The sequence below is a fragment of the Misgurnus anguillicaudatus genome, chromosome 4 (assembly GCF_027580225.2).
Source record: "Misgurnus anguillicaudatus chromosome 4, ASM2758022v2, whole genome shotgun sequence".
Taxonomy (NCBI): domain Eukaryota; kingdom Metazoa; phylum Chordata; class Actinopteri; order Cypriniformes; family Cobitidae; genus Misgurnus; species Misgurnus anguillicaudatus.
In genome coordinates this window covers 3,573,464-3,600,235 of record NC_073340.2, presented here as the reverse complement: position 1 = coordinate 3,600,235, position 26,772 = coordinate 3,573,464, and the positions used below count along the sequence as shown (strand labels likewise).

Genomic DNA, 26,772 nt, shown 5'->3' with positions numbered 1-26,772 from the left:
TTAGGGTTCTAATAAATATGCAGAAAATGCATAAAAAACAAGATGAAACAGTGCTCATAAAGAGATGAGACGCACCACATCGCCGCTTACTGTACACAGAAGAATTACAAATAGGTAAAAAAATCCCACTCCAATTAATGCTAGGAACGAATAAAGATGACTAACCACTATACACCCTCAAACTGGTAAACCAAAACGACTTTTTGTTGCTCTCCTAAAAGAGTGTTAAGATGATTCACTAACAATTTATCACATAGACCCCTTACTGGAACAGTTGTGCCATCTGGATGAAGCTGAACCTTCAATCAGAGCAATAATTGACACTAACATCACAAAAAACAAATACAGAACCATCGAGTGACTCATACCAATAATACAGCAAATCAGTAATACTCCATCAATGTATTCCAGCTCACAGAAGACAAAAATGCTCAGTTATATAAGTACGTAAAAGTCCTTGTATATTCAGCAAAAGACATTATATTGTTTGTCTAGGCAAAAATTCAAAGACATACATTGCATTGCACAGAGCTGTGAAGTGTTCAACAAGAATATGAGGCTGGCACACCCTAGTGGACACATGCAACACCACACATACAGCATCTGAGTAATACAACACAGCATCTCTGTCTCTCTCCACAACAGCTGCATAATGAAAAACTTCTTAAAAGCACTCTAAAGAAATAAATTGTGTTTGTAATTATAACACTTAGAGTTCTGTACCTGTGGCGAAGACCTTCCTTACAGGCTGGAGTCTTGAGCTGGCATTCTGGTGGGTAAATAGAGGAGATGAGGGCAGAGATCGAGAGACCCCCTCCATCTGACGAATGTGCTGTACCCCCTCAGCCATGGAAATGGGTGGCACAGCATATTCACCCTCAAAGGCACAATCACTGTCTATACTGCTGCTACCTACAGGATTGGAGAACACATGGAAAAAAATGTAAGGATGTTATTATAATTAGGGATGCATCTTGATTTTTCATGGCCGGTTTTTATACCGATTTTCTTAACAAGCAAATTGGCCGATTCCGATTCGATTTTTTTCTTATCAAGCAACAAACAAGAAAGAATGAAAGTATACATAAATATGTTTATTTGGCATTTAACAAGCTAAACTTGGTTTGGCTATTGAAAACAATAACTGTAACTATCTAATATTAAAAGCAGTAACTTTGCAGTGGGCTACATTCAATACAAACATAAGTGGTTAAATGAGACCATGACATGGATGGTTGAGTGAGGGTTGATGATCTTGCCTGTTTTGCATTATCAACAGACTTTTGATACCTATTGTGTTCTATCAGGTGATGAACTTAAATGTCTGACCAAGTTTGTTGTGGTGAATGCAGGCCTCTCAGGTTTTATTTAAAAGTTTGGAGTGAGATAACATCTGTTAGGGGAGAAATTCTCAAGTTTTTGCTAGCAGTTCAATGTTACCTTTATTCATAACTGACCAGCACAAATATAATTTATAACAATTGGTAAGTCTGATAAAAGACAAACAAATTTATCCAAATTAAATAAATTGCTCTACATATTAAAAAATGCAAATGTATCAAAATTAAAGTAGGATTGCAGCACTTGCCATCAGCGTGTATTTTAAGCTGTGTTTAAGAGAGAGATAAGGTTACATGTTCAGTACTACAATAATAATGAAATACATCTCTGGTCCTTTCATTCATTTCATGAAGCCTCTACGTTAGTTTCAGGTAAGCTAAAGCTTCAGATTGCAAAGCAGTTGGGGAGTTTTTTAATAAATCAAGCATAATTTAACACGTATTTGGCTATATTCAAGAAACCTGCATTATTTACAGCATTTATCGGATCTTGCTCTTCTAACTTTCACTCTGTGCGTGCACGTGCCGCGCATCCACGTGATTGACATCAGAGGAGCGCGAGAAAAAACTCGAGACAGCTAAACTCGACAGATAACTTCCCTGCGCCTCGTCCATTAATTGTTTATAGCAGGAAAAGTTATCAGTCTCTTAAAAATATAAGGTGTGAGTGTTTAAACTGACTGAAATGCGTGTATCTCACAGTGAATGCGTGAGACTTGAGAGCCCTGCGAATCTCTGCGATTAACTTGTCCTTGTCAGGGGTGTGCAGGGGACGAACCCAAGCGCAGACACAGGTGAGGATAACACTGAAACTTTATTTTACAGAAAACAGAAAAACAAAACCCACGAGGGGGGCAAAACAGATCTAAACAAGCCAGAGTACGCAAGAGCGACTGAACACTAAACTGAAGTAACAAAAACAAAAGCAGGACTAGAATAAACAATAAACAAAATATAAAATACAAACTTGACTTTAGAATACAGAAAGTACTACACTTGATCAGACTGAATAATGACAGCAACAGACAGGAACAAGGCAAGACGATCACGCAATGAACACAAAATCACAAGGACCTATAAATAGGAACAAAATAATGAGGACGACAGGTGACCATGATAAAACAATCAGGATGGGAGGATGACAAGGGAGCGGGGTAAAAGTGACAGGACAAGGGAAACACGTGGTCAAATAAAAACTATACTGAGACCACGTGATCCCACACAAAACATGAGTCTGTCATGATTCTGCCTCAAGACCAGATTAAACAAAGGACAAGAGGGCAGAATCATGACAGTCCTTTACAGACATTGCAGCTTGCAATCTTAATGTCCTGCGCACAGATTTCTAAATGCTTTTACACAAAAGACATGTTTGCGAATTATAAAAATGTAGTCTTTGCACGCGGGTGCACTTCCGGAAAAATCGGCCGAAAAAATACAAAAAACGGCCGGTTGCCGATCGCGCAAAAAAAGTCTGGTTCCGATCTCTGGCCGGTCAACCAGTGCATCCCTAACTTTAATGTTTATTTTATTTATGTAGTGCTGTAGGTCATCTGGGTATACAATTAATTCAAAGTATACTGATGCAAAGTGTAAATACGATATACTAAAATATATATATACTAACCAACCCTTGGCTATGTACTGTATACTCTGTTGGACTTGAGACTATTTTCACTACACTTACTGTATGTATTGCTGTTCTTGTGTTGCTATAATTGCGTCTATTGTTTACCTCATTTGTAAGTCGCTTTAGACAAAAGCATCTGCTAAATAACTAAATGTAAATGTAAGAAATATTAGAAGGAAAAGTACAATAGATTGAATTGCATAATATAAGGGACACAAGTTCTTCTTCATTTTCTGCACAAGTTCTTTTTATGAATTGTACATTTTACAAATATGTTTAAAATGATGTAGACTTATATTCAATGAAGTCATTATCAGTTGTCTTGAGGTTTAATTCTGCATAAGGTGGATCCCTAGCGTTTTTTCCACGCTGAAAGTCAGCGTTCACCAGTTTTTCAGCCGAGCACCAAAATATATTCAACTTTGAGTGAAATGCTTAGCTCATCAATGTCACGTCCAATCACAGTGGAGGAGGGGCGGGACAAATATCCCAACAACCAACCGGCGCAACGTTCAACGACTGATAAACAAAGCAGAAGAATCACAGCAACCAAAGCGCTCAGTTGAAGAAAGCTGGCGTTCGGTGTCCTCCAGGCGTTTTCAACTGCGTTTAAAAGCTTTGGTGTGCACACCCCCTTAGTAGTTTTGATCAGGACTGGGGTTGATTAATAGATTTATGCAAAAAAAAAATCCATACATTTTTACAGCTGTTTAATTTAGTGGATGTTTTCATCCTGAACATAATGAAAGGGTTGTGAATTTGTGAAAGTAACACTTATAATAAGGTTGTATTTTGTAACATGAACTAACAAGTAGCAATAAAGTTCAATAACATATAATACAATTATTCATGTTAGTTCATTGTGCCTTAACTTAATGCAGTTACAACTTTTGCTTTTAGAAAAAAAGTATTGGCAAATTAGTAAATGAAGAAATGAACAAGAACTAAGATGAATAAATGCTGTAGAAGTGTTGTTCATTGTTAGTTCATGTTGGTAAATGCATTCACTAATGGTAACAAATACAAACATATTGTAAAGTGTCTCCAACAAATCACCTTAAAAAAACATGACACAAAATCCTGGAAAACTACAAAGGTGTGTTTTGAAGCTTTTGTAGCTTGTCTATCACGAGTGTTTAAATCCTATTAAAATAAGCATTAAGAGACCTTCACAAGTAGTTTAAATGAAAATTGCCTAACTAACCTATCTAGACTAGGGTGGCTAGCTGGTCTCTTTAATAGTTTAGCAGCAGATTTGGCATTTGTCAGCTGGTCAGACTGGGAGACCAGCTGGACATCACGCTAGATCAGCTAAACACTACCTTAGCCAGGGTGGTGTTGACCAAATCACCTACAGCGTCACACAATTAGTATGAGACAAGGTCAGGACAGTTTCTAAAATACATGCTCAGCAAAAGATGAAGCTAAACCATAGCTTACCCTGTACACTGAAGTAAAGAGGATCCAGGCTGGAGGTCTGAATGTCTATGGTGCCCTCATTGCCATCATCTGCAGAGGAGGTACGAGAGAAAGAGCAAAGCGAGTGAGCACGGGAAGAGGTAGTGGGGCGTCCTTGAGTCTTTTCGAGCAGGTCAAGCAAATGGGCGTCCAGTAACCAGGTTCTAGAGTGCAGAACCCCCAGCAAAGTGCTCACACAAAGACCCTCAACACTTCTCCGCCGAGAAGACGGCTTGCTCCTCATGGTGGCAAAGTGTGAAACTGAAGGAAACCATTTCTTTAACTTCCCCATGACCCTTCAGTGACTCTTGACGACATCAAATGACTGACTACATCAAGCACAGACTGATGAGGATAGACAGGAAGTGAAATGCAGGTGCATTGTATTCATGCCTGTACACACATCTGTTGTAGACTGCACTTCTTTTGTGGTTATGAGAGGTGGAGGCTGGGAGAGAGAGAGAGAGCATGCAGTGGCCTACTGTAAATGAGTTGTTCAATGATGGACTAGCATGGAGTTAACGATAGCAGGATCAATTACTTCTGGCCACAGGGGACTGGAATGTCTGGTCTGTACTATTAGGACAGATGAATGGGAATTAGGCTCATCTCTACAGAGCATTGAGCAACAGTCATCTTTATAGAGCTTGATCAGTGGAGTTGGCAAATATACTGGAGAATTGAATAAGAGCACGGTTATTCATGTAATGCAACAATGTAAATATTTGTAGTATGGTCTGGTCAGGAGCTCATTCTTTAGAAAGTCAAATTCTCTTACAGAAAGAAAATAATGTTGAAAATAAATTATGATTTCATCATATGAAAGATATGAAATTAAAAGTCCCCTCCACACACACAATGCCCATGAAAGCACGTGGAAAGATCAACCTAATCGATCGATGTATATTACTTGCCAGAGGGTCAAACACTGTATCACGGCATACACGTGCAATGTAGGCCAGTGTTAGTAACAACAACAATCATTTCATTTCCCAGTATGCATGAGATTAAACACAAATGAACATTTAAAGCTTAAATGACAATTTTCAAAGTTAAAATACTTTTATACTATCTAGCTTGTGAAAACTACAATGGTATTTTTATATATTTGGGTCAATGACGTGACGTTAATTATTTTGTGTCCGTATGGTTCAATTAAATGTAAAAGGGTTACAATTTTAAAACAAATTTGCAGATTATTTGCATACATTCTCAATTTTGAGGACCAAGTCTGAAAATTCTGGTTTTATTTCATTTTGAAAGAATATTTGGGGGATAATTGCAAAAATGTCAATCATAGACTGTAAAAAAATGGACGACGCCAGTTCGCTTTCCTCCATTGGTGAAAATTGGTGAACCAGTCCTGCACAGTAGTGAGCAGGAAGTAAAGCTGCGAAATTAAGGCCCCTCCCTTGCTCTCGCAGAATGCGCATATCACAGCTGTCAATCATGACGTGACATCCCCGTTTTTATAGCATTAAATAACTAACTAAAAACAAGCTTATTTTAAAAACAAACACTTGAATTTACATCAGCGTGATAAAAACTACAGTAAATGACAGAAACCAGCTTTGGAAAAAAGGTAATTAAAGTGTAATTAAATTGTTCAGTTGGTCTCAAGTTCTCATTGAATAACATGGGGGAGGCGGGGTTTATGACCTATACTGGGACCAGTCACTGGGGGGCGATCGAGGCGGCTTCACTTTTTAGGGCTTGTGTGGCACGCTTGGTGTCTATTGGTGTAACTAGTATTCTTTAAATACTACATTTTTACATCATTTGTCAAAGATTATTTAGAAAACTTTTTTCAACATATGTCAGGTACAAATACAAATATTACAAAAACGCATTAAAATGTACATTTAGAAATAACTAATAAAATGATATTTTTTAATTATTTTTCTATGATTACGTTTACATGCCATCAAGCATTTTTTTTTTTTTGCGCAATTGGGAGTTACACCATTTGACATTTTCAGATCCATTCAGTCTTAACTTTCATAAAAATGATGCAAATGTAATTTTTATTGGACAAAATTCATACAAATTAACCAACTTGTAAAAATATGAATTCCTGTGAGATCAGGTTGAAAATACTGTACAGCAAAATGAGAGTGAAACAAAGTTAATTTTAACATAAGTCGAAAGGAGTGTTTAACAAACTTACAAAAATAAAACATGAAAAGTAAGACCTTGTTAAAAGTGGCGAGTCTTTATTCTCCCACCAGATCCTCTCCATTTAGGATATTGACTTTAAAAACTAAAAAAATGTACACAAAATACCTCATGATAGAAAGTTGTCATCATTATTATTTCAGGAACATCTCTATAGTGTGCAGCCGTTACTAACATCAAATTTATATTAATTTTGCATAAACACATTTATGTGGCCGAGTGTTAATGAAACATGCAAACTCAATCGGACACCAAACGGATCCATTAAGAGGAATAAAGTGTAAAAACCCGTTTTATTCCCCTGACCGGTGTAAATGCTGTGGCTCTGTGGTGCAATCAAAAGGCAAATGGGCATTCCCACCACCTTGAAAGAGCAGGTATTTACAGTTTATATATGAAAGTAGAGCAGAAATTACTGTAAACATTTCATTTTTAACTAAGCAACCACAGAGTGGTGTCTAAGTGCTCTACAGACCACAGAAAGTCATAGACATCTTTTCACAGACGTTTCGATTAACTGCTGCTAAATTAACTTTTGCCATTATGTCTACAATATAGCGATGGCTTGCTCTCATTCTCTTAAGGAAATTGCTGTCTTGTACAGCATATCAAATAAGAATTTACTGTCACAACAATCAATATTCCATTAAGGAGTGAACATGAGAGGTGAGAGGGTAAATAAAAACATCAATTTCATTATTATGCCAAGAATCACAGTAGAGTAAACAGTAATCTGATCCATACCTATATACAAAACTGTACCTGTTCTGTCACTGGGGTGATACCCTAATGTTCTGTTTTGTACCTTTACAGGTATACAAAACATAATACAAAATTCATTACTGTAGATTAAGGATTTATTGTGTACCTTTAAAAGTACAGTTTTGTGCCCCCAACATTGAACAAAAATGGTCCTTAAATGCACACAATAGATCCTTAGGGTATAATATTATACCCCAAAAGGCAGGACATTTCAATGAATTGTATACCCATAAATGGTACAAAAATGTACCTTTGTGACAGAAAATGTACAGTTTTATATCTTTTTTCTGACAGTGTATTGTGAATCACCACTGCTCAAAAGACCCAAAAGTACAGTATACAGTACAGCACGCGGTGTGTTTTAGCATTCAACAAAAAATAAACAAAATGAAGGATTGTGTGTTGAGATTTTATAGTTATGATGTATACATTATGCTGGCCAGAGGAAAATAATATAGTACAGGAGGCATAAATACAGAGCTTTAAAACTGTATTGCATGTATATTGCTCAGATAATTTGGATGCTTTTGATTAGAAATGTTTGTGTTTATATTGAAATCAACTTTAAGCACAGTTTGAGACATTCTTGAGCTTTGTACTAAACAAGAGGTGAGAACAATTAAATAGCAGGAAATATAAGTTCTCAAACAACACAATATAAAGGTTATTTTTTTAATAGTCCATTAAGGTTAAGTCCACATCATCTGCACAAGTCAATGAGTGCAGCTCTTTTGTACAGTGTGAATATGTATAAAAGCAGATGCACTTGAATTAATCAGTATGGTGCAATAACAAAGACATCTGTTAACACCAGAGCACATATATCTACTTTCACATTAGTCACCCTTACTTACTCATCCTCTCTTACTAACTCTATTTACATTTACAAAGACATATTTACAGAACATGTTTTGTACAAGTACAAGTGTGCCTTAGGTGTGTACAAGTGTGCCTTTAAAGCAAATTTAAAATGTTTAGACCTCATCCACTTTCGACCACATTCAGAGGTAGTTGAAAACGCATTCAATCGGATTGCTTATGTTGTGTAGACGCACATGTGGTTGAATGTTTTTGAGCAGCCACAAATAAAACACATCTCCTCTGCCTACTGACCTAGGGCCCTATCATACGATGACTCACGTAGTTTAAATAGCAAATGCATTTGCAACCATTTGTGCGCCATGGGCGTGCTGGTCTGAAAACGTTTTAAAATATGAAAAATTAAAGGATTAAAATATTACAATATTATTATTGAGTCTCTTGGTCATAAATGAGGACCGATTACGAGATGTTAGAAGGCGTAAAGAGCTGCTTCACCTGTAGCCTGGAATGAAATTAAATGTCTTGCTTGGAAAATGGAAATACTGCATTTATTTTTAAATGTTTTTTTTAAATGCTTCCCAATGGATTTATTGTATATAATGACTTGGTGTGGATATGGTGATGAGAACCTTTTTTAAGTAATGCTTTTCAAAACACTGACGGGGCTGAAACGTTTTGGCTCTCCACACGTTTGTAAATTCTTTATCTTCTGTTTGTTACAAATAAAGTATTTTTAGAGTACAACCTTTTCTTGTATATTTGTAAATTATTCTTTGAGATAGAAGTCTATGTGGGCTAAACTTAGGATCAATTATCATTGCTTTGGCACAAAATGCATTCAATAACTACATTTCTTTAAATTTCATGAATTCTTTTGTCACTCAGACACAACAACTGCCAAAACTTTTTATACATACAAGCCAATATGCACATGCTTACATACTGTTTTCAAAACTGTTAAACTTATGTTCAAAACAATAACATAATTGTTACATTTCTACAGTAATATAAATCGTAAAATTAAAAAGAATTGGCCAAATGGAGAAGACCTAGTACTACTTGTAGCATTACTATTGTATCTGCATCAGTGGCTGGTGTGTATACAAATTCTTATATTTTGGAATTACTCAGTGCCAAAAAATTCAAATAAACTACATAAAATATTGAAGAATTCTGCATCATGTCTGATTCATTCCAGTAACATATATTGCAGTGAATTATAAACAGAGAAAACATTGTATAATGCTACATGTTGTTAGTGTTTTTTGGTCATTGTTTTGTGGGTGACAAAGTGTGTTTGTCGACTGTCAACCTTTGCTAATGTTCTGGAAGAATGAGTTGATTTGAGACCTGAATAAAGTGTTTTGGTAGTTGTAGTGCATTTTGAATGTCAAATGAACTGCTTTGCCAAGCTGAAAGTTGATTAGGAGAACTGTGTGAAGAGTTTCCTAAAGTGACCTAAGTATTGAGAAATGTGTCCTAGCGTCTGTAAAAAACTGTAACAGCAATTAAAAGCCTGATAATTTTACTTCCATGACTGAAAGAAAATGATGTTTAAAGAGAACCAGAGGTTTTAATACAAAAAAAAAAACAATTTCAATACAAATACATTTTTTTCTAGCATCAATCTTAAACTGGGGGCTTCTTCCTCCGCTTAGTTTTTCAGTTCTGCCATCTAAATATGGAATCTGCATGGCGCGAGTGTGTGAAAGTTGGGCAAGCTTATTTCATCAATTGCTCTGAAATATCTGAGAAAGCTCCTACATATACAGTACATGTACAAAACTCTGTGCAGCATATTTACTGACAACACAAGCAGCAGTACACTAACATAACAGTGCGCGTCAATTTAAACCCATTATTTTTCCTGCTTGTGTTTAAATGACCATCCCCTCGAAGTAATCAGGACAGAAGATTTTTACCAACATCCACTCAACAAAGGCAGAGAAATCCTCTACGGGACCATGCCTTCAATCGCTTACTCAGGCCAGTACAGTAGAAAACACAGAGCGAATGATCAGAAAAGTTAGACAGCTGGGAGGGAGATGAACGGAGGTAGGCAGTGTGACACAGACAATGATTTTGACTCACTTTACCAGGCAGATTTGCTTCAATTTTTTTTGCTTGTACACAAGATTTCCAAATACAATATGATCAGGGCTTTGCTACAACATTAAGTGTGTGTAGTTTTAAATCTGTTCTGTCAGGCTTTAATTCCTTGGCAGACTGATTATTGGCACGAGTTTAAGGAGAGCTGCTCTTCATTCACAGCTGCATAAAAGGCATCAGCAGGGTAGCAGGACAGATGACATCTCAAGAACCATAACAATACCAACACATCAAACTTGTCCATCAAACAGATGAAACTCTGGTAGACAAGATGCCCACATTAGTGACAGGATAGTGATGGACTTGTCTGCAGTTGCAACAGGTCCTCTACACAAATGAGTTGCTCTTCAGTCTGTTCCCAGCAGACAAGAGGGTAAAAGTGAGGAGGTGGAGAAAAGAGAAGCCTGATGTGTGGGCTGACAGTCTGAATGTGGCTCTTCAACCAACGCAGAGTGTATAATACATTATATATACTAATACGATTAGGACTGATCATATTATCGTTATGCTTGTATTATCAACATGTGAGTGTCTTATACACTATTTACATGCAGTACAACAATTTAGGGGATATTTCAACTAACTCCAAGTATGACATTTTGACACTTCCATTATCTAATCTAGGTGTTTTCTTTAAACTGGGGTCCGGTTTTCAAACTCAGGTTCTAAGGTGTCACCAGAACATTTCAAAAGAAAAAAGACAAAATCAAAAATGGTAAAAGTCTACTGTGTAGCCAATTATTTTAAAATCACAATTATTCTTTATCTAATACAGTTTAAATGTTCTTTTATACAAAATATGGATATGAATTTTAGGAAAGGGGGTTAGGAAATTGTGTGGCTAAATAGAGAAAACCAACTCATACTTTTCACCTGGACAATTATACAATAGGTAAAATAAATCCTTCAGACTTGCATTAAAGCAACACTATGTAGTTTTTTTTACCTTTAAATGTCTCTAAAATTATTTCAGTGATAGAACAACTTTTAACTGGACAAATTGTACTGTTGCTGCAACCTGAGCAGCCTCCTAGCTGCTACAAGCACGCTCTGAAAGTGGCGGTGGAGGGTAGGAAACACAGCCCTGTCCCTCCCCCTGCCTGCAGAAGAGTCCAGGCACTGTTGTGCTTTTCAACCACATGGGGGAGCTGTAAGTCATTTTTACATGGAAACTACATAGTGTTGCTTTTAAAAGAAGGGACCCAAACCATAAAGACCACACTTGGGTTGTCATAATATTTACATTTTAAAGGGGTCATACCAATAAAATTTGACTTTTTTTCATGTTTAAGTGCTATAATTGGGTTCACAGTGCTTCTATCAACCTAAAAAATTTAAACAAAGAACAACCAAGTAACATATATTTTATGTAACATATAACGGAGTGATTAGTGCAACACTTGTGCAAACTCTCTGCTCCTCAGCAGGGGGCTTAGCAGTGCTTCGCCTTCTGAGCATATAGTTTCCAGTATGTATACGATTACATGGCTGTGTCTCATATGACCTTGTTATTTATAAACGCTGTGACTATACAATCACAACATATAAATAGGAAAATGTTGGCATTATTTTGTCACTTATTGGGAGCAGTATGCTAGCTGGAGCCATTGACCACCAGTGTTTGTGCTTAGCTAGCCAGTGGTGTCTGCGTCAGACAGAGTTACAGCACGCACAGAGATGAGAAAGGTATGTATGGACTTATCTAACTCTGGGGGATAAGGTGAATAAGCTAAAGTCCCAAAAAGTCGGCGTATTCCTTTAAACGAAATACCCAACAACTGTACATTTTTGCTCGCACCTACACAATGGCAATTTTAACATGCTGTAATAAATGATTTGTGAGATATTTTGAGTTAAACCCTTTCCCCGCCAGCATTTTAAAAAAAAGTTGCCAGCCAGCATTTTTTTTATGATTTTCACAAAAGTTTAATGCCTTTCAGAAAATCTTCTTCTTTAAATATAAAAACATACAATATATCAAATGAAAAAGACCCCCTGCTTTAAAAAAAAAAATATTTCATCCAACCTTTATTTGTTCTCTTTTTATCACCTCTCAAATATGGGTATGTTTCTGAAAAAATACCAAATTTTGAGCAAAAAGCTGAGATAATTCCATTTTTGTGAGGCACTTTTGATAGAGTTCAGATTCAGAGCAATGATCAAAACATACAGAGAGTTCTTACTGTTTGCCCTGAGGGAATTCTTCTGGGTTTTATAAGTTGGGTAAAATGCCACCTGGTAAATAATAGCGGAAACATGAATTGCTGTAAAAACTCTTTTTCTCTTAACTCTTTTCCCGCCATTGACGAGATAACTCGTCAATTAAGAGAAAAGGCTTCCCTGCCAATGACGAGTTTTTACGGCAATTTATGTTTCCGCTATTATCCACTAATACTTCTGCAACTTATGCAACCTGGAAGTAACCCCTCAGGTGAAAGAGAAAGAACTCTGTGTATGTTTTAAAGATCACTCTGAATCTGATCTCTATCAAAAGTCCTTCACAAAAATGGAATTATCTCTGCTTTTTGCTCAAAATTGGGTGTTTTTGAAGAAACCTACCCATATTTGAGAGCTGATAAAAAGAAAACTAATGAAGGTAGGATGAAACGCTTTTTTGTTTGAAAGCAGAGGGTCGGTTCTTTCATTTGAGATATTACTTGTGTATATATTTAAAGAAAAACATTTTCTGAAAGGCATTAAACTTTTGTGAAAATCATGAAAAAATGCTGGCACTGGCCTGCAACTTTTTTAAAAAACGCTGGCGGGGAAAAAGTTAATTGACAAGATAACTCGTCAATGGCGGGGAAAAAGTTCAACTTCACATACGCACTCTGGGGACACCAAAGACTTGTTTTACATGTTATAAAAAAAACTCACAATATGACCCCTTTAACACATCTTAATTATTAAAAATGAATAAAGTATCAGGCATATAACAGCACATTCAGATGTGCAGAGTTATACTGTTGAGACTGCAATACAGCTGCATTCCTGAAGTGACTGGGCCAGTCTCAGATAGAAGAGAATTACTGGACATCAGTGGGTATCAAATTCATTACAGTCACAACATCCTTTTATAAGCCTTGCCAGAGCTCAGGACTCAAGAGATCTGCACACTGACAGTGATTAAATTGCTATAGGCAGAAAATCATAGTTTGCTGTCCCCATTGGTCTTTGCCAGTTGTGTTGCTGCTCATTTGCATAAAGTTGAACTCTTTTTCACAGTCAAAAGTAAAACTCTCACAGAATATAAAAAAATAAATCCTGGTGGCTTTGTTGCTGCAGATTCCTGTCAATGTGAATGCCCCAATAGGAAGTTTAAAACTATACAGCAATATTCACAGTTATTTTTTTTTTTACTTTCTTTCTTTCTCTTTCTTTCTTTGAATTTGTCCTCCTCCACTGTGATTGGACAGCCGAGAGAGAAGTGACATTGAAGAGCTGAGTGTGAGGCAAGATTAGCACCTCTCTTACATTAAAGTAAAACAGAATTAAGAAAGAAAGAGGAAGAATATACATAATAAAGTAGTATATTCTATTTCTTCCACCCACACTTGTGTGAAAGCATCTATATTCTATTCAGTCCTTCCAGAAAAACACAGTTTTTTGTGATTGTTGTGGGCAAAAATTCTTGATACTGTGGCACGTTCTCTTAAAAAATGTGATGGAATATGCGGAATATTTATGCAATTTTATGCAATGAAATTCCAGGAACTTGCAAAAATTGCGGGAACTTGCAAAAACTGTTTGCCGCTCTTCAATGATGTTCACGTCACATAATCACGTGACTTAATAACAGTTCCCATGTGTCACGGCTGAAACCAGGTAAGACAGGATGAGGCGAGATGCGGATCAAATGCAGTTTATTCCAGACATATAAAAGTAAACAAGGCCAAAAACCAAGAGCTCGAAACACACAAGGAACAGCGACATCACACAAAACACAGGGACACAGGGAACACGTTACATAGCCCCCCCTCTAAAGGGCGGCTTCCAGACGCCCACCAGAAAGAAAACCCCCCCAAAGTACATAAGTCCAGGTGGGCGGTGGTATGGAGGTGGACCCGGGGGAGGGATGGTGGGCCAAGGCCATGAAAGTCCAAGGGCCAGGGAGGCAGAGACCACGGCGGAGCCGCGGGCGGAGGCAGGGACCACGGCGGAGCCGCGGGCGGAGGCAGGGACCACGGCGGAGCCGCGGGCGGAGGCAGGGACCACGGCGGAGCCGCGGGCGGAGACAGGGACCACGGCGGAGCCGCGGGCGGAGCAGGCAGCCAGGGCGAAGACTGAGACCAGGGTGGAGCCGCGGGCGGAGCAAGATCCCAGGGCGGAGCTGGCGGAGCAAGATCCCAGGGCGGAGCCGGCGGAGCAGGAACCCAGAGCGGAGCCGGCAGAGCAGGAACCCAGAGCGGAGCCGCGGGCGGAGGCAGGGACCACGGCGGAGCCGCGGGCGGAGGCAGGGACTACGGCGGAGCCGCGGGCGGAGACAGGGACCACGGCAGAGCCGCGGGCGGAGACAGGGACCACGGCGGAGCCGCGGGCGGAGACAGGGACCAAGGCGGAGCCGCGGGCGGAGACAGGGACCAAGGAGGAGCCGCGGGCGGAGACAGGGACCAAGGAGGAGCCGCGGGCGGAGCAGGCAGCCAGGGCGAAGACTGAGACCAGGGTGGAGCCGCGGGCGGAGCAAGATCCCAGGGCGGAGCCGGCGGAGCAAGATCCCAGGGCGGAGCCGGCGGAGCAGGAACCCAGAGCGGAGCCGGCAGAGCAGGAACCCAGAGCGGAGCCGGCAGAGCAGGAACCCGGGGTGGAGCCGGCAGAGCGGGAACCCAGGGCGGAGCCGGCAGAGCGGGAACCCAGGGCGGAGCCGGCAGAGCGGGAACCCAGGGCGGAGCCGGCAGGGCGGGAACCCAGGGCGGAGCCGGCAGAGCGGGAACCCAGGGCGGAGCCGGCAGAGCGGGAACCCAGGGCGGAGCAGGCAGGGCGGAAAGCCAGGGCGGAGCCGGCAGGGCGGAAAGCCAGGGTGGAGCCAGAGACCAGAGAGGGACTGGATACCAGGGTGGTGCTGGTGGTATCATGAACCTGGGTAGAGGGAAACAACAGAAAGAGGCCCTCTGGGCCAGGTTAGACAGGGCAGAGAGTTCAAATTTGGCCGTCTCGGACCAGGTAATGAGAGCAGGAAACTTGGGGACAGCCATCTTGTAACAGGCAGAGAGGTTGAAAGTGGCCATAGTTTTGATGACAATAAGTCTCTGGAGCTTCGGGGTGACCACACTAGCTGACCAATGTGGCTCAGATGACTCACTCGGCTCAGATGACTCGCTCGGCTCAGATGACTCGCTCGGCTCAGATGACTCGCTCGGCTCAGATGACTCGCTCGGCTCAGAAGACTCGCTTGGCTCAGAAGACTCGCTCGGCTCAGAAGACTCGCTCGGCTCAGAAGACTCGCTCGGCTCAGGGGAATCAGATGACTCACTCGGCTCAGGGGAATCAGAAGACTCACTCGGCTCAGGGGAATCAGAAGACTCACTCGGCTCAGGGGAATCAGAAGACTCAGGGGAATCAGAAGCTTCAAAGGACTCGGGAGATTCACTCGGCTCAGAGGACTCGGGAGATTCACTCGGCTCAGAGGACTCGGGAGATTCACTCGGCTCAGAGGACTCGGGAGATTCACTCGGCTCAGAGGACTCGGGAGATTCACTCGGCTCAGAGGACTCGGGAGATTCACTCGGCTCAGGAGATTCACGGGACTCGGGGGACTTAGAGGATTCAGGTTTCTGGAAAGCATCACAGGAGACAGAGGAGCAGTACGCGGACCACACACACCACACAGCCATGCCAAATATGGGAATTACAGAATGCAGAGAACATACCTCAGACTTAACAGGCACCACGGATCTGGAGACCACAGGACGGGGAACCCCAGCCACCCGTACAGATACCAATGGGGTATCCACCAGGCTGGTGATGAAACATCGGAACTTTGGCAGTGCTGGATAGTTCATCAATGCAGGTTGGTGAAGTGGAGTGGGTGTGGCAGTCATTTTGTGAGTCGGTTTGGATATGGGAGCCATCTTGAGAATGGGTGTTGACACAGGAGAAACGGAACTCAGGGAATTAGCTTCCATGCTAACAGCGGATTGCTCGGCCTTGGGTCTCTTCCTCCGCCGCCGATGACGTGAGCAATGCGTTGGTTTCATGATGACTGGCTCGAGTAATGTTACAGTCTCTGCGGGTCTTTCGGCGGGGAACTCCCACAAATTCCATCGGCCACGGTTGTGCATGTAACCGACGAAGCCCCAGAAATCCAGTGTTTGCAACCCGTCCACCTCTTGCTGCGGCACGGGTTCATCGAGACATTCATTAAAATAATTTTTAAGTTCCGATTCACTGAGGTCCAGGCCCAGCGAAAAAGACCAGAAAGTCTGGGCAAAACAGCGCACAGGTTTCCCCTGTTGCCGGAGGGAAGTCAGGTCGGCGAGTGCGTTCCACCATTCTTCCTCCGTGGTGGGGGGTGAAACTTGCACTCGGATATCGCCGACACGGAGCATAAGGACACAGAGAACACACCAGAGAACTTGGGAAATCACGGGAACGAGGAATTGCTGCTGGATCCTTAATGGTGGATTGTTCTGTCACGGCTGAAACCAGGTAAGACAGGATGAGGCGAGATGCGGATCAAATGCAGTTTATTCCAGACATATAAAAGTAAACAAGGCCAAAAACCAAGAGCTCGAAACACACAAGGGACAGCGACATAACACAAAACACAGGGACACAGGGAACACGTTACACCATGGCAACAGGGGACATGGCTGCGCTTGTGTGAAGTAAATGCAACATTTTTTTTAACTTTCTGCTGATACTGTAGATGTGGTTTTTGCTACGAAAATGCGGGGATTATGAAACCATGCAAGCCCCGCATATTTTGTGGATGGAAATCTTCAATTTATGCTGCGAAAGTGCGGCGTATTTAAAAAAATTCTGGAGGGACTGTCTATTGTGGAGGGACTGTCAAATGTGTCATTTGGTCTTGGTCCATGTAAGATGAATTTAAATGTGCTTTATTAATAAAACTGACTTAAATCATTTAAAATTACAAAAGTTATTTGGCCTTGCGGTTAGTGAATGTGCTTTAATGTGTGCATGCAACTGAGTAAAAATTTAAGGGATAATGTATAAGCCCCGACAGTGTGATCAGGCCCCGAAACGAAGGGTCTTATATGACACTGAAGGGGTTTATTTTGCAATAACAACAGGCAGCCTGTACTGTACATTATCCCACATATTACACTGCTATTTACCTCATAAGTAAGGTAAGGAAATTAAATATTGATTTGAAATATTTCATTTGTTCATTTTTAACAAATTCCACATGGAAAACAATTTTTTTCCAGTTTTGAGATAAGATTAGGCATTCAAATGCTTAATCATTTGTAAATATAATATTATATATGTTATTGAAAGACATTTATAGTAAATTTGTGTGTAATATTAAACTGTACCTGTCAAAATGATTTGCAGCAAGCGGGTTACCGGGTGTTATTATTTTTGCACGTTTGTTATCTGAGAACAACTAACCTGTAAATGACGTGACTTGCCTATCAGAATCAAGCATTTCAACGAGCCATGTAATGGCTTGGATAATCCCCAGGTGATCACTACTCTTATTTAAGAGAAATACCCAGATGGTCTCCTGCTTCCACCAAGATTTTAAGTAGGTGGTGGATGGACACATTATCCCACGAGGACACAGAAAACTGAGAAGCTGCCAAAACTTTTAAAAGTTAAAAAGTACCAGAAAATTCAACTGGGCATCTCATTTTAAGTGTAAGATACAGGAGGTACCAAGAAATATGTTCCTTATGGTTAAACTCTGCTTGTTAAGTGAATTAATTACTGTCACATTTGCTGATAAGACATCATAGAAGTGTTGTAGTCAAGACCAGTGAATGTTGAGACCCAGTCAAGACTGATGTTTAAATAATCGCTTTGGATTAATGTGTAAATGTAATTGTAATCAAGAATGAAGAAAGGTAAAATGTAGATAATACAATGTAAAGAAGAGAAAAACGTATATTTTCTAATTTTTGTTGGCCATAATAAAAGTGTGTGTCTGTGTGAGAACTCTGTGGGTTCCTCATGGTGACGCAGGTCTATGTGGAGTGTTTGCGTCAGAGCTTATGCTGAGCAATCAGCAGGCGAACAACACTGTTATGAAAAAGTGTCAGTCCAATCAAAAATACCTCACACACACAAACACACACTCACACAAACATTACTGGGCCCGAGAGACTGAATGCGATATGGCACTTCTTGGCAGACGACGGGTAAAGTGGGTCCAAGCTGGCAGCTGACAAACGTTCAGTACTGTATTACAGTATGGCACAGCACAGCTTACAGAAGAGACTTCTTTTCTCTGCTCAAAATGCTTTAAATGTAAAGTAATACTGCAGTGTACTTAACTCTTTACATGCCAGCATTTTAAAAAGTTGCCAGTGCTAGCTTTTCACAAAAGTTTAATGCCTTCAATGTTCTTTAAATTTATAAACATACAATATACCAAATTAAAAGGTTTTTTTTTCTTCATTTGTTCTCTTTTTATCACCTCTCAAATATGGGTAGGTTTCTTAAACAAATACAAAGTTTTGAGCAAAAAGCTGAAATAATTGCATTTGTGTAAACGACTTTTGTTAGAGATCAGATTCAGAGCGATAATCAAATCATACACAGAGTTTTTACTGTTTATGGATCAGTAGATGCTTTGGTGTTTTATAAGTTGGGAAAGAGCGCCATAGCAGAAATATGGATTGCCACAAAAACTTGAAGCATTTTCTCTTAATTGACAACTTGTCAGTGGCATGAAAAGAGTTAATCCAAACAATGTATAAATGAATCAATAAATCACTGGATAGGCATTACAGAAGAATGAATTTCAAGAACAATCTTCAATGCAGTTTATAACAGAAAGCTGGGTTACATCTGTAAGAAGCCAAGCATGTTGTGGGAAGTACAGTACTGTGCAAAAGTCTGAGGCCACCACCACCAGACCTCTTGTTTTAGAAGTTTAAATGTCCATCCATATTTATTTTTCAATCTATTTTATTAAGATACAAACAGAAAATACAGGAAAAATGTACAAAAAAAATTTAAAAATAAATTTTCAGGACTTAATGTCTTCTTAAGGCATCATCTGTGTTAAGTGTGAGCTCTCTTGGCACTAAACACATCTTGAGCGTTTTTGAACAAAATGAAGTAAAAATACTAATTTCTTTAAAATTAGAAATTCGGATTCAATTTTATTTAGGTTTAAGAGATCCTGCAGTCTAATTCTGCATAGTGGCTTAAGACTTTTGCACAGTACTGTATATAAATAACTATTATTTTAATAGCCAAAATCTTTTGGTTTATGTTATAGCCACGAACAGGATTTCTTACTTGATTTATTTCTAGTCAGAACTAGGTGTTATTACAGCAAGGGACAACCCTTTTCTAGTTAGCATTTTATGTGAAAAGGAGAAAAATGCAGCTAAAAATACACAAATAGAAACAAAACAGTGTATTGTAAGTATAGCAGAGGAAACGAACACTTCTGGAAGCATCAACATTTAATCAGCATTTTTATATGAGAAAACAAACACCTTTCAATAAACCTGCTGTTATACCTGCTGTGTAGGAGGAACATACAGTAGAAGGGTGAATGTGGCAGAGAGAGATGTGGGTTTGAGGAGAAAGGTAAATTCAGGAAATAAGAAATGTAGATTAAAAACAGAAACATGTAAATAACACAGATTTTAATATACAGACAAAAAGAAGATGTGCAAATAATCATTAATGTTTATGATCTCTTGCTCTATCTTTCTTTATCTCTTACCTGCTCAATACATTTGCTGTCAGTTTCTCAGCATGAGTGGGTGGGAAATAATGTGAGTAAATAAAAAGTACACTAAAGAGGTGGTGTGAGAGAAAGTTTCAATTTAACAGATTTGTGTAAGCAGAACCTAAACCTACACTGTATAGTAAACTTAACATGAATAAGGCCAAAGAAAATACAGAAGAACAGAGATCTTCAACTTTGTTCAGGCCTAGAACTCCTTAATGGATAGAGAGGAGGAGCAGGGACCCCCAGTATAGGTATAAAAGTAGGACTAGATTTACTTGTTTTTATGATGGTTACCATGATTACCAAAATATTATAAGTATTTTTGTTACAGTCACATACTCTTAACATACTACATAACATTTCAATTTTAAACTGGGAATGTTATACTCCTCATTTTAAAGGGGAGGGGGTAAAGGTATTTCATGCATTCTGACTCATTAACTCTTTCCCCGCCATTGACCAGTTAACTTGTCAATGAATAGAAAACGCTTCCCTGCCAATGACGAGTATTTCCGGCAATCCGCAATACCACTATTATCCAGGTGGCGCTCTCCTGGAACTTATACAACCTGGAAACAACGCCTCACGTGACAGAGTATGTTTTGATCATCGCTCTGAATCTAATCAGATCTGATCTCTATCAAAAGTCCTTCACAAAATGTATTATTGCTTTATTGCTCAACATTTGGTGCATTTGAAGAAAACTACCCATATTTGATAGGTGATAAAAGAGAACTAATCAAGGTAGGATGAACTTTTTTTTTTTAAAGCACAGGGTCTGTTCTTTCATTTCATATATTGTATGCTTATATATTTATAGAAGAACATTTTCTGTAAAACATTATACTTTTGTGAAAATCGTGAAAAATTATCTTGCTGACTGGCAACTTTTTTTAAAAACGCTGGCCGGGAAAGAGTTAACACCGTTTAAGAGTCAGATTTTTCATGCTAAACACCTTACTGGATGACCAGGAATTGGTTTCCAGAATTAATGCTCCTCTCGACAGCCCCTCCCTGGCGGATTCCCCTGAGGAAAGACCTTCTTTCTCAAGGAGAGGGCACATTATGGCACCCGCGCCCCGACCTGTGGGATCTCTATGTATGGTCGTTGAGCGCGCGCAAGGTTTTGGTGATTTATTGCAAGCGGTATCTAACACCATCGCCGCGGCACGAGCGCCGTCAACAAGATGGGCTTACGCGCTTAAATTGAACCTGTTCGTCACCTGGTGCTCCTCGCAACGCGAGGACCCCCGAGAATGCCCCATTAATGTCGTGCTTTCATATCTTCAACACCGGTTGGAGCTTAGGCTGTCACCCTCCAGCATTAAAGTTGATATCGCCGCTATATCTCCTCATCACTCGCTTATCAACGGCAGATCGGTCGGCCAGCACGGCCAACACAGTTATTAGGTTTTTAAGAGGCGCTCGAAGGCTGAACCCTTCGCGCCCTCCCTCTATTCCTCCCTGGGGCCTGTCCATGAAGCTGAAAGCCCTGCAGGGACCCCCGTTCGAGCCTTTGCAGTCTGTGAGTCTTACTTTTTATCAATGAAAATTCTGACCCTGCTAGCATTGGCCTCCGTGAAGAGAGTAGGGGACCTACATGCATTCTCCGTTGACGATTCGTGCCTTCAGTTTGGTCCTGCTGTTTTGAGCGTAACACTCAGACCCAGACCAGGCTACGTGCCTAAAGTTCCCACCACTCCCTTCAGAGATCAGGTGGTGAGCTTGCAAGCGCTGCCCCTGGAGGAGGCAGACCCAACCATGGCTTTGTTGTGCCCCGTGAGCGCATTGCGACTCTACGTGGATCGCACGCAAAGCATCAGGACCTCAGACCAGCTCTTTGTCTGTTATGGTGGTCAGCAGAAAGGGAAAGCTGTCACTAAACAGAGGATGTCTCATTGGATAGTTGATACTATCGCCCTGGCTTATAATCTGCAGGGTAATCCTTGCCCATTTAATTTGAGAGCGCACTCCACACGGAGTGTTGCCTCATCTTGGGCTCTTGCTCGTGGTTCCTCGCTAACAGACATCTGTAGAGCTGCTGGTTGGGCGACACCTAATACGTTCATTAGATTTCACAGTGTTCGTATCGTGCCTGTATCCTCTCGTGTTCTTTCCTCATCAGGAGGAGCACGGAGAGCAGACTCGCAAGTCAGAACAAAAATGCGTAATGGTTTGAATTGTTCTTCCTCCGTTGCCTTGGCAGCCTATGTTGCGGAGCATTGGCTGTCAGCCTTTCACTAGCTGTATCCTCGCGAACCTACGTTTCTGGCTCGGGCTCCACATTGCGTCCCCTAAGTGGTGTTCCTTTGTGAGTCAAATTCTCCCAGCTTTCTCAGCGAAAAGAAGCTAATTTCCATATTTGCACCTGCTAATTATATACGCACCTGGCGGGGCGGCGCCAGCATTATGCAAATATCTCAATGCCAAGTTCATTGGCGTTTTAGTAGTTATCAAAGCAGATTGGTCCCTCTAAGCGAGTTCCCAATTCGTTGGTCACGACGTGACGTCTCCGTTCCCTCCTTCAGGGAACGAGGGTTACATCCGTAACCGAGACGTTTACACCTGATATTAACATGTATCTTCTGTGATTACTTTTGAAAGAATTTTTGGTGTTTCAAACCTAAAATCTTCAGTTCACATATGTACACATCCTGTTTGTTAACTGCAAAGAATAATGAAAGAAAAAGAGAGAAACTAGGGAGCAATGTTGATGAAGGGTTCAAATAAAAATGAAAGACACAAAAGAGAAAAAGTACTTTTCATTTTACAGAGTCTGCTATATCTGGTCTGAGTTTATTTGCAATACATCCACATACAGGTGTTATATGTCTGTTTATATTTGGTTAACTCTTATTTTGTAGTTTCTTAGTTGTCACTTCCCTTTCCTGTTGTAGTTTTTTCTTGTTTTCCCATCCTAATTGTTCTCAGAATAACCCTGATTAGTATCTCCATTAAACCCCAGCATTTCCTTTATTCGTTGGTCTTGTATGTTCCTGGTACTGTATGTGATGTTGGTGGTTTTTGTACTGGTTTTTCATTGTTACCCGTTAATCTTTCATGGTAACCCAGGTTACAGATTGGAGAAGCAGACTCTTCAGTGACTGTTGTGGTATCATACAGAAGATGAATTTTAAGTACTGATTGTTCACAGACTCCTTCTCTGGAGGTGAGAATTAACCGAATTCGCTTACACAGTGCAGAGAGAGAGAGAGAGAGAGAGAGAGAGAGAGAGAGAGAGAGAGAGCACAGCATCTTTTCAACATGACTACATAAAAACTACATATGAGTGACGCAGCAACTTTACGGAAAAGGGATTCCAACTCTGCATGACTCATTCCAGCGACTCAGAGTCGACTTTTTCTTTTGAAAGCCAATAACTTGAGCTTTTGCAGACTGTTTACATGCACTTACAACCACATGACACACTTCATGAAATGTTATAAATGTCATTTATGGCATAATATGTGCTGATTAAATGTCTCTCACTTTCTTTACATCTTACCTGAATGTATTTAAATCCCTCTGACTTAACTCTAAAGTCCTTGAGGCTGCTAATTCATTTCATAATTGCAAGACAAAGGATGAGATTCAATTTATCCAAGCATCAACTACATCAAACACATCGACCCTATTAAGATTCTTTCACTTCTCCTCAATAAAATACACAGATGGACGTAAACATCAGGGCCCGGTTCCCCAAAACGTTCTTATCGCTAAGTAGTTCTTAACCTATTCCTTAACCTCTCTCTTAACTCTATGGCACGGTTCCCAAAACGTTCGTACGCTAAGTATATCTTCTGTAAGTCACACTTTCGTAAGGTTGGTCTGGACCATTCGTAAGCTCTCTCTTAGCGTTGTTTGAGCGCAAAACGCTATCGCCGCAGTCTTTAGAAATCAGCGCAGCGCAGTACAAGTCAATCTATGGTATGCTGACAATGATTTTATGTTATGAACATTTTTAATACCTATAATAGATTATGTTTGCAATGGATACAGGACTATTTATGCAGTTGACTTTATTTGGTATCAGAACTAATGAATCAAAAACGGCGCCGGTGTTTGTTCCTCATTGAAGTCTGTTCCCTCTATGTTTATAACGTTTTCATCACGTTATATTTATAATTTAATTCGAAAGATCAAAGATTTCAATTGGTTATACTAAAAAGCAATAATATCATGTATTCTATTACACAATTTATTAAATATTTCATATTTGACAGTTTTATGTCTTTTAACATATAGCCTGTCATTTTCTTTTCTTTTTTCTCTACTGTTTGATTTAAAACTGTTATGTTTCCAAACATAATAAATATATATTATACATATAATATGATTCATACTGTAAAAATAATTGACTTACAATCAAGAACAGTCAAGATACATTACATAAATGCACACATATACATCTCAGTAGCCATTAAAACTTTCAATGTATATAAAGAATAAACATATAATGTGATAAAAACGCGATAAAAAGACTCAACTAAAGGGAAACACAGGGGGAACAGACTTTCACACAACACCGGTAACCCCGTAACCGTTTAGTCCATGCCGATTTTTTTTATTCGGCAACACTTAAAACCTTTTGACAATTTGCCTGACGTGGCTAAATAAAAAAAATTGCCTCCCAAGACAACCCATTATGGAGCTGCTGGATCTTCTCAGACCATAATTCTGTATCTAATTCTCTCTCTCTCTCTCTCTCTCTCTCTCTCTCTCTCTCTCTCTCTCTCTCTCTCTCTCTCTCTCTCTCTCTCTCTCTCTGTTCATTGTAGATATTGCTTTTTATTGAAAACATTAAACAATGGCCAGCAATACCGCATTAAACTGAAGTAACTGCAGCTGCTTGCCAATCAATTCTGATCGTAGTACATTACCATTAGTATAAAAGGGTATTAAATATTTTTTTAAAGTCGTTAAACCCATGTTTAACGTGGATGATTAAGGAGGAATACCCGGTTCGTCTACCCGTATTACTGACAATTTTATAATTTAATTAATAGTCTATATTTGACGGATAACTTAAACTGTGTTAAAATAAATGTTACTGGAATAATTTGAGTAATGTTCCATGTGTATAGAGCGTGTTGTCTTTCTTAACGCCGTAATGCACCTTCGCGTGAAGTGGAGAATCGATCCCTGAGAGATCGATCGCAAATAATTCAGCACCTTAACTTGGGACAGCGACATTGTTACGTCGTACTTAGAGGCAGCGTGTTAAGAAGCTTCCTAAGAGACACTTCGGGGAACACACTTAGGAACATAAACAACTTTGCTAAGATATATCTTTTTGAGCCTTCTTAGCGTGCTAAGAGTGAGCGTTATCGGGGAACCGGGCCCAGATCGTTTGAGGCCATCTGGTTTGGAGTACAGGTATAAATCAGACATGTTTTTGTAACGTAAACAATTTTTGGCAGAAGCACCAAAGAGAAGGTTAGCAGAATGTACAAGCTGCTCTTTAATCTACACTGAAAGCGAATCATATTACAATAATGCAAAAGCCTGTATTAAAACAATAATAGTGCATTACAGTATGCATTAGGGGCCAAAAATCCATTTCACGGAGTGAGTCATTTTATTTCACGGTAACTGTATATTTTACAGTAAATGTTTTTTTTTTCAGTTTATACTGTTTTTGGAATATAAAAATTAGCAGAAATTTGCAACTCACTATAGCTTTTAACTAAATGCTCACCTTTAAAATATAAGTTAAAGTTAGTTTTACAGTTAAAATGCCCAGAAGATAGTGGAGAACCGGGCTAAAAATAACGCATGATGAAAGTAACAAAGTGATTTTCTCAGAGCTCTGACTACATTTGCATTAAACTATGACAGCATCTTTAGCACGCAACCCTTGACAGAGCTGAACAATATCACGTTATTTCATCATCATTTTGCATCCATAAAGGTGTTTTCAACCATGATAAGTAAAGCGATAATATTTTTCTTATAACGCGTTGTGTTTCTGGTTTCATGTGTTACAGTACTGATCAATCTACAGGTTGTTTAGTGCTCATCCTGAAGTTTGACTTCTCAGAGTTTTTCAGAATAAAAGTAAATTGGGTTTAAAGGTCACATATTTTTTAAAGCTTTCTAGAGTTTAATTTTAGGTTATGATGTCCTTAGGAATATATATTTGTAGTTTAAGTACCAAAAACAATCTCTATATATTGTTTACAGCTCTGTTGGCCTGTAGTAAAAAATATTCATGAGCCTCTCTTCTGATAGGCCTGTTGTTTTATGAGGGAAATACGCAGTTGAAATAACCTTACCCATGGAAGTACACTAAATGATGTTAGGTTAGTAAACCGAGACACAGAGAAACAAACACTATGAGATTTCAACCTCATGTTTAACTAAGGGCCGGTGTAAAGTAAGAAAACAAACAACGTCTGATTTCCAACAGATACTGTATTTCCTACATACAGTATATAACACTTATGGCTACAAAAGACTTTAACGTTACAAGACAACACATAAGCATCTAGTTACCATCATGTTAGTGTTGCATAACTGTTTACCATATATAATTTCAGTTTTCTCTAGCTTCATAATGTAACTTAAAAGTCAGGGCTGCATGATAAATCGCATGCGAC

General features: G+C 39.6%; 1 protein-coding gene across 4 annotated transcripts in view; it reads right to left on the bottom strand.

The window, feature by feature from the left end:
• Positions 1–26,772, bottom strand: part of tanc2b (tetratricopeptide repeat, ankyrin repeat and coiled-coil containing 2b) — a 192,295-nt gene that overhangs the window by 83,354 nt on the left and 82,169 nt on the right. For all 4 annotated transcript variants that reach the window (XM_055176925.2, XM_073866557.1, XM_073866558.1 and 1 more), the window contains exon 3: positions 724–912. In XM_055176925.2, the coding sequence (XP_055032900.2) occupies positions 724–912 (189 nt within the window). The remainder of the gene's footprint in view (positions 1–723; positions 913–26,772) is intronic.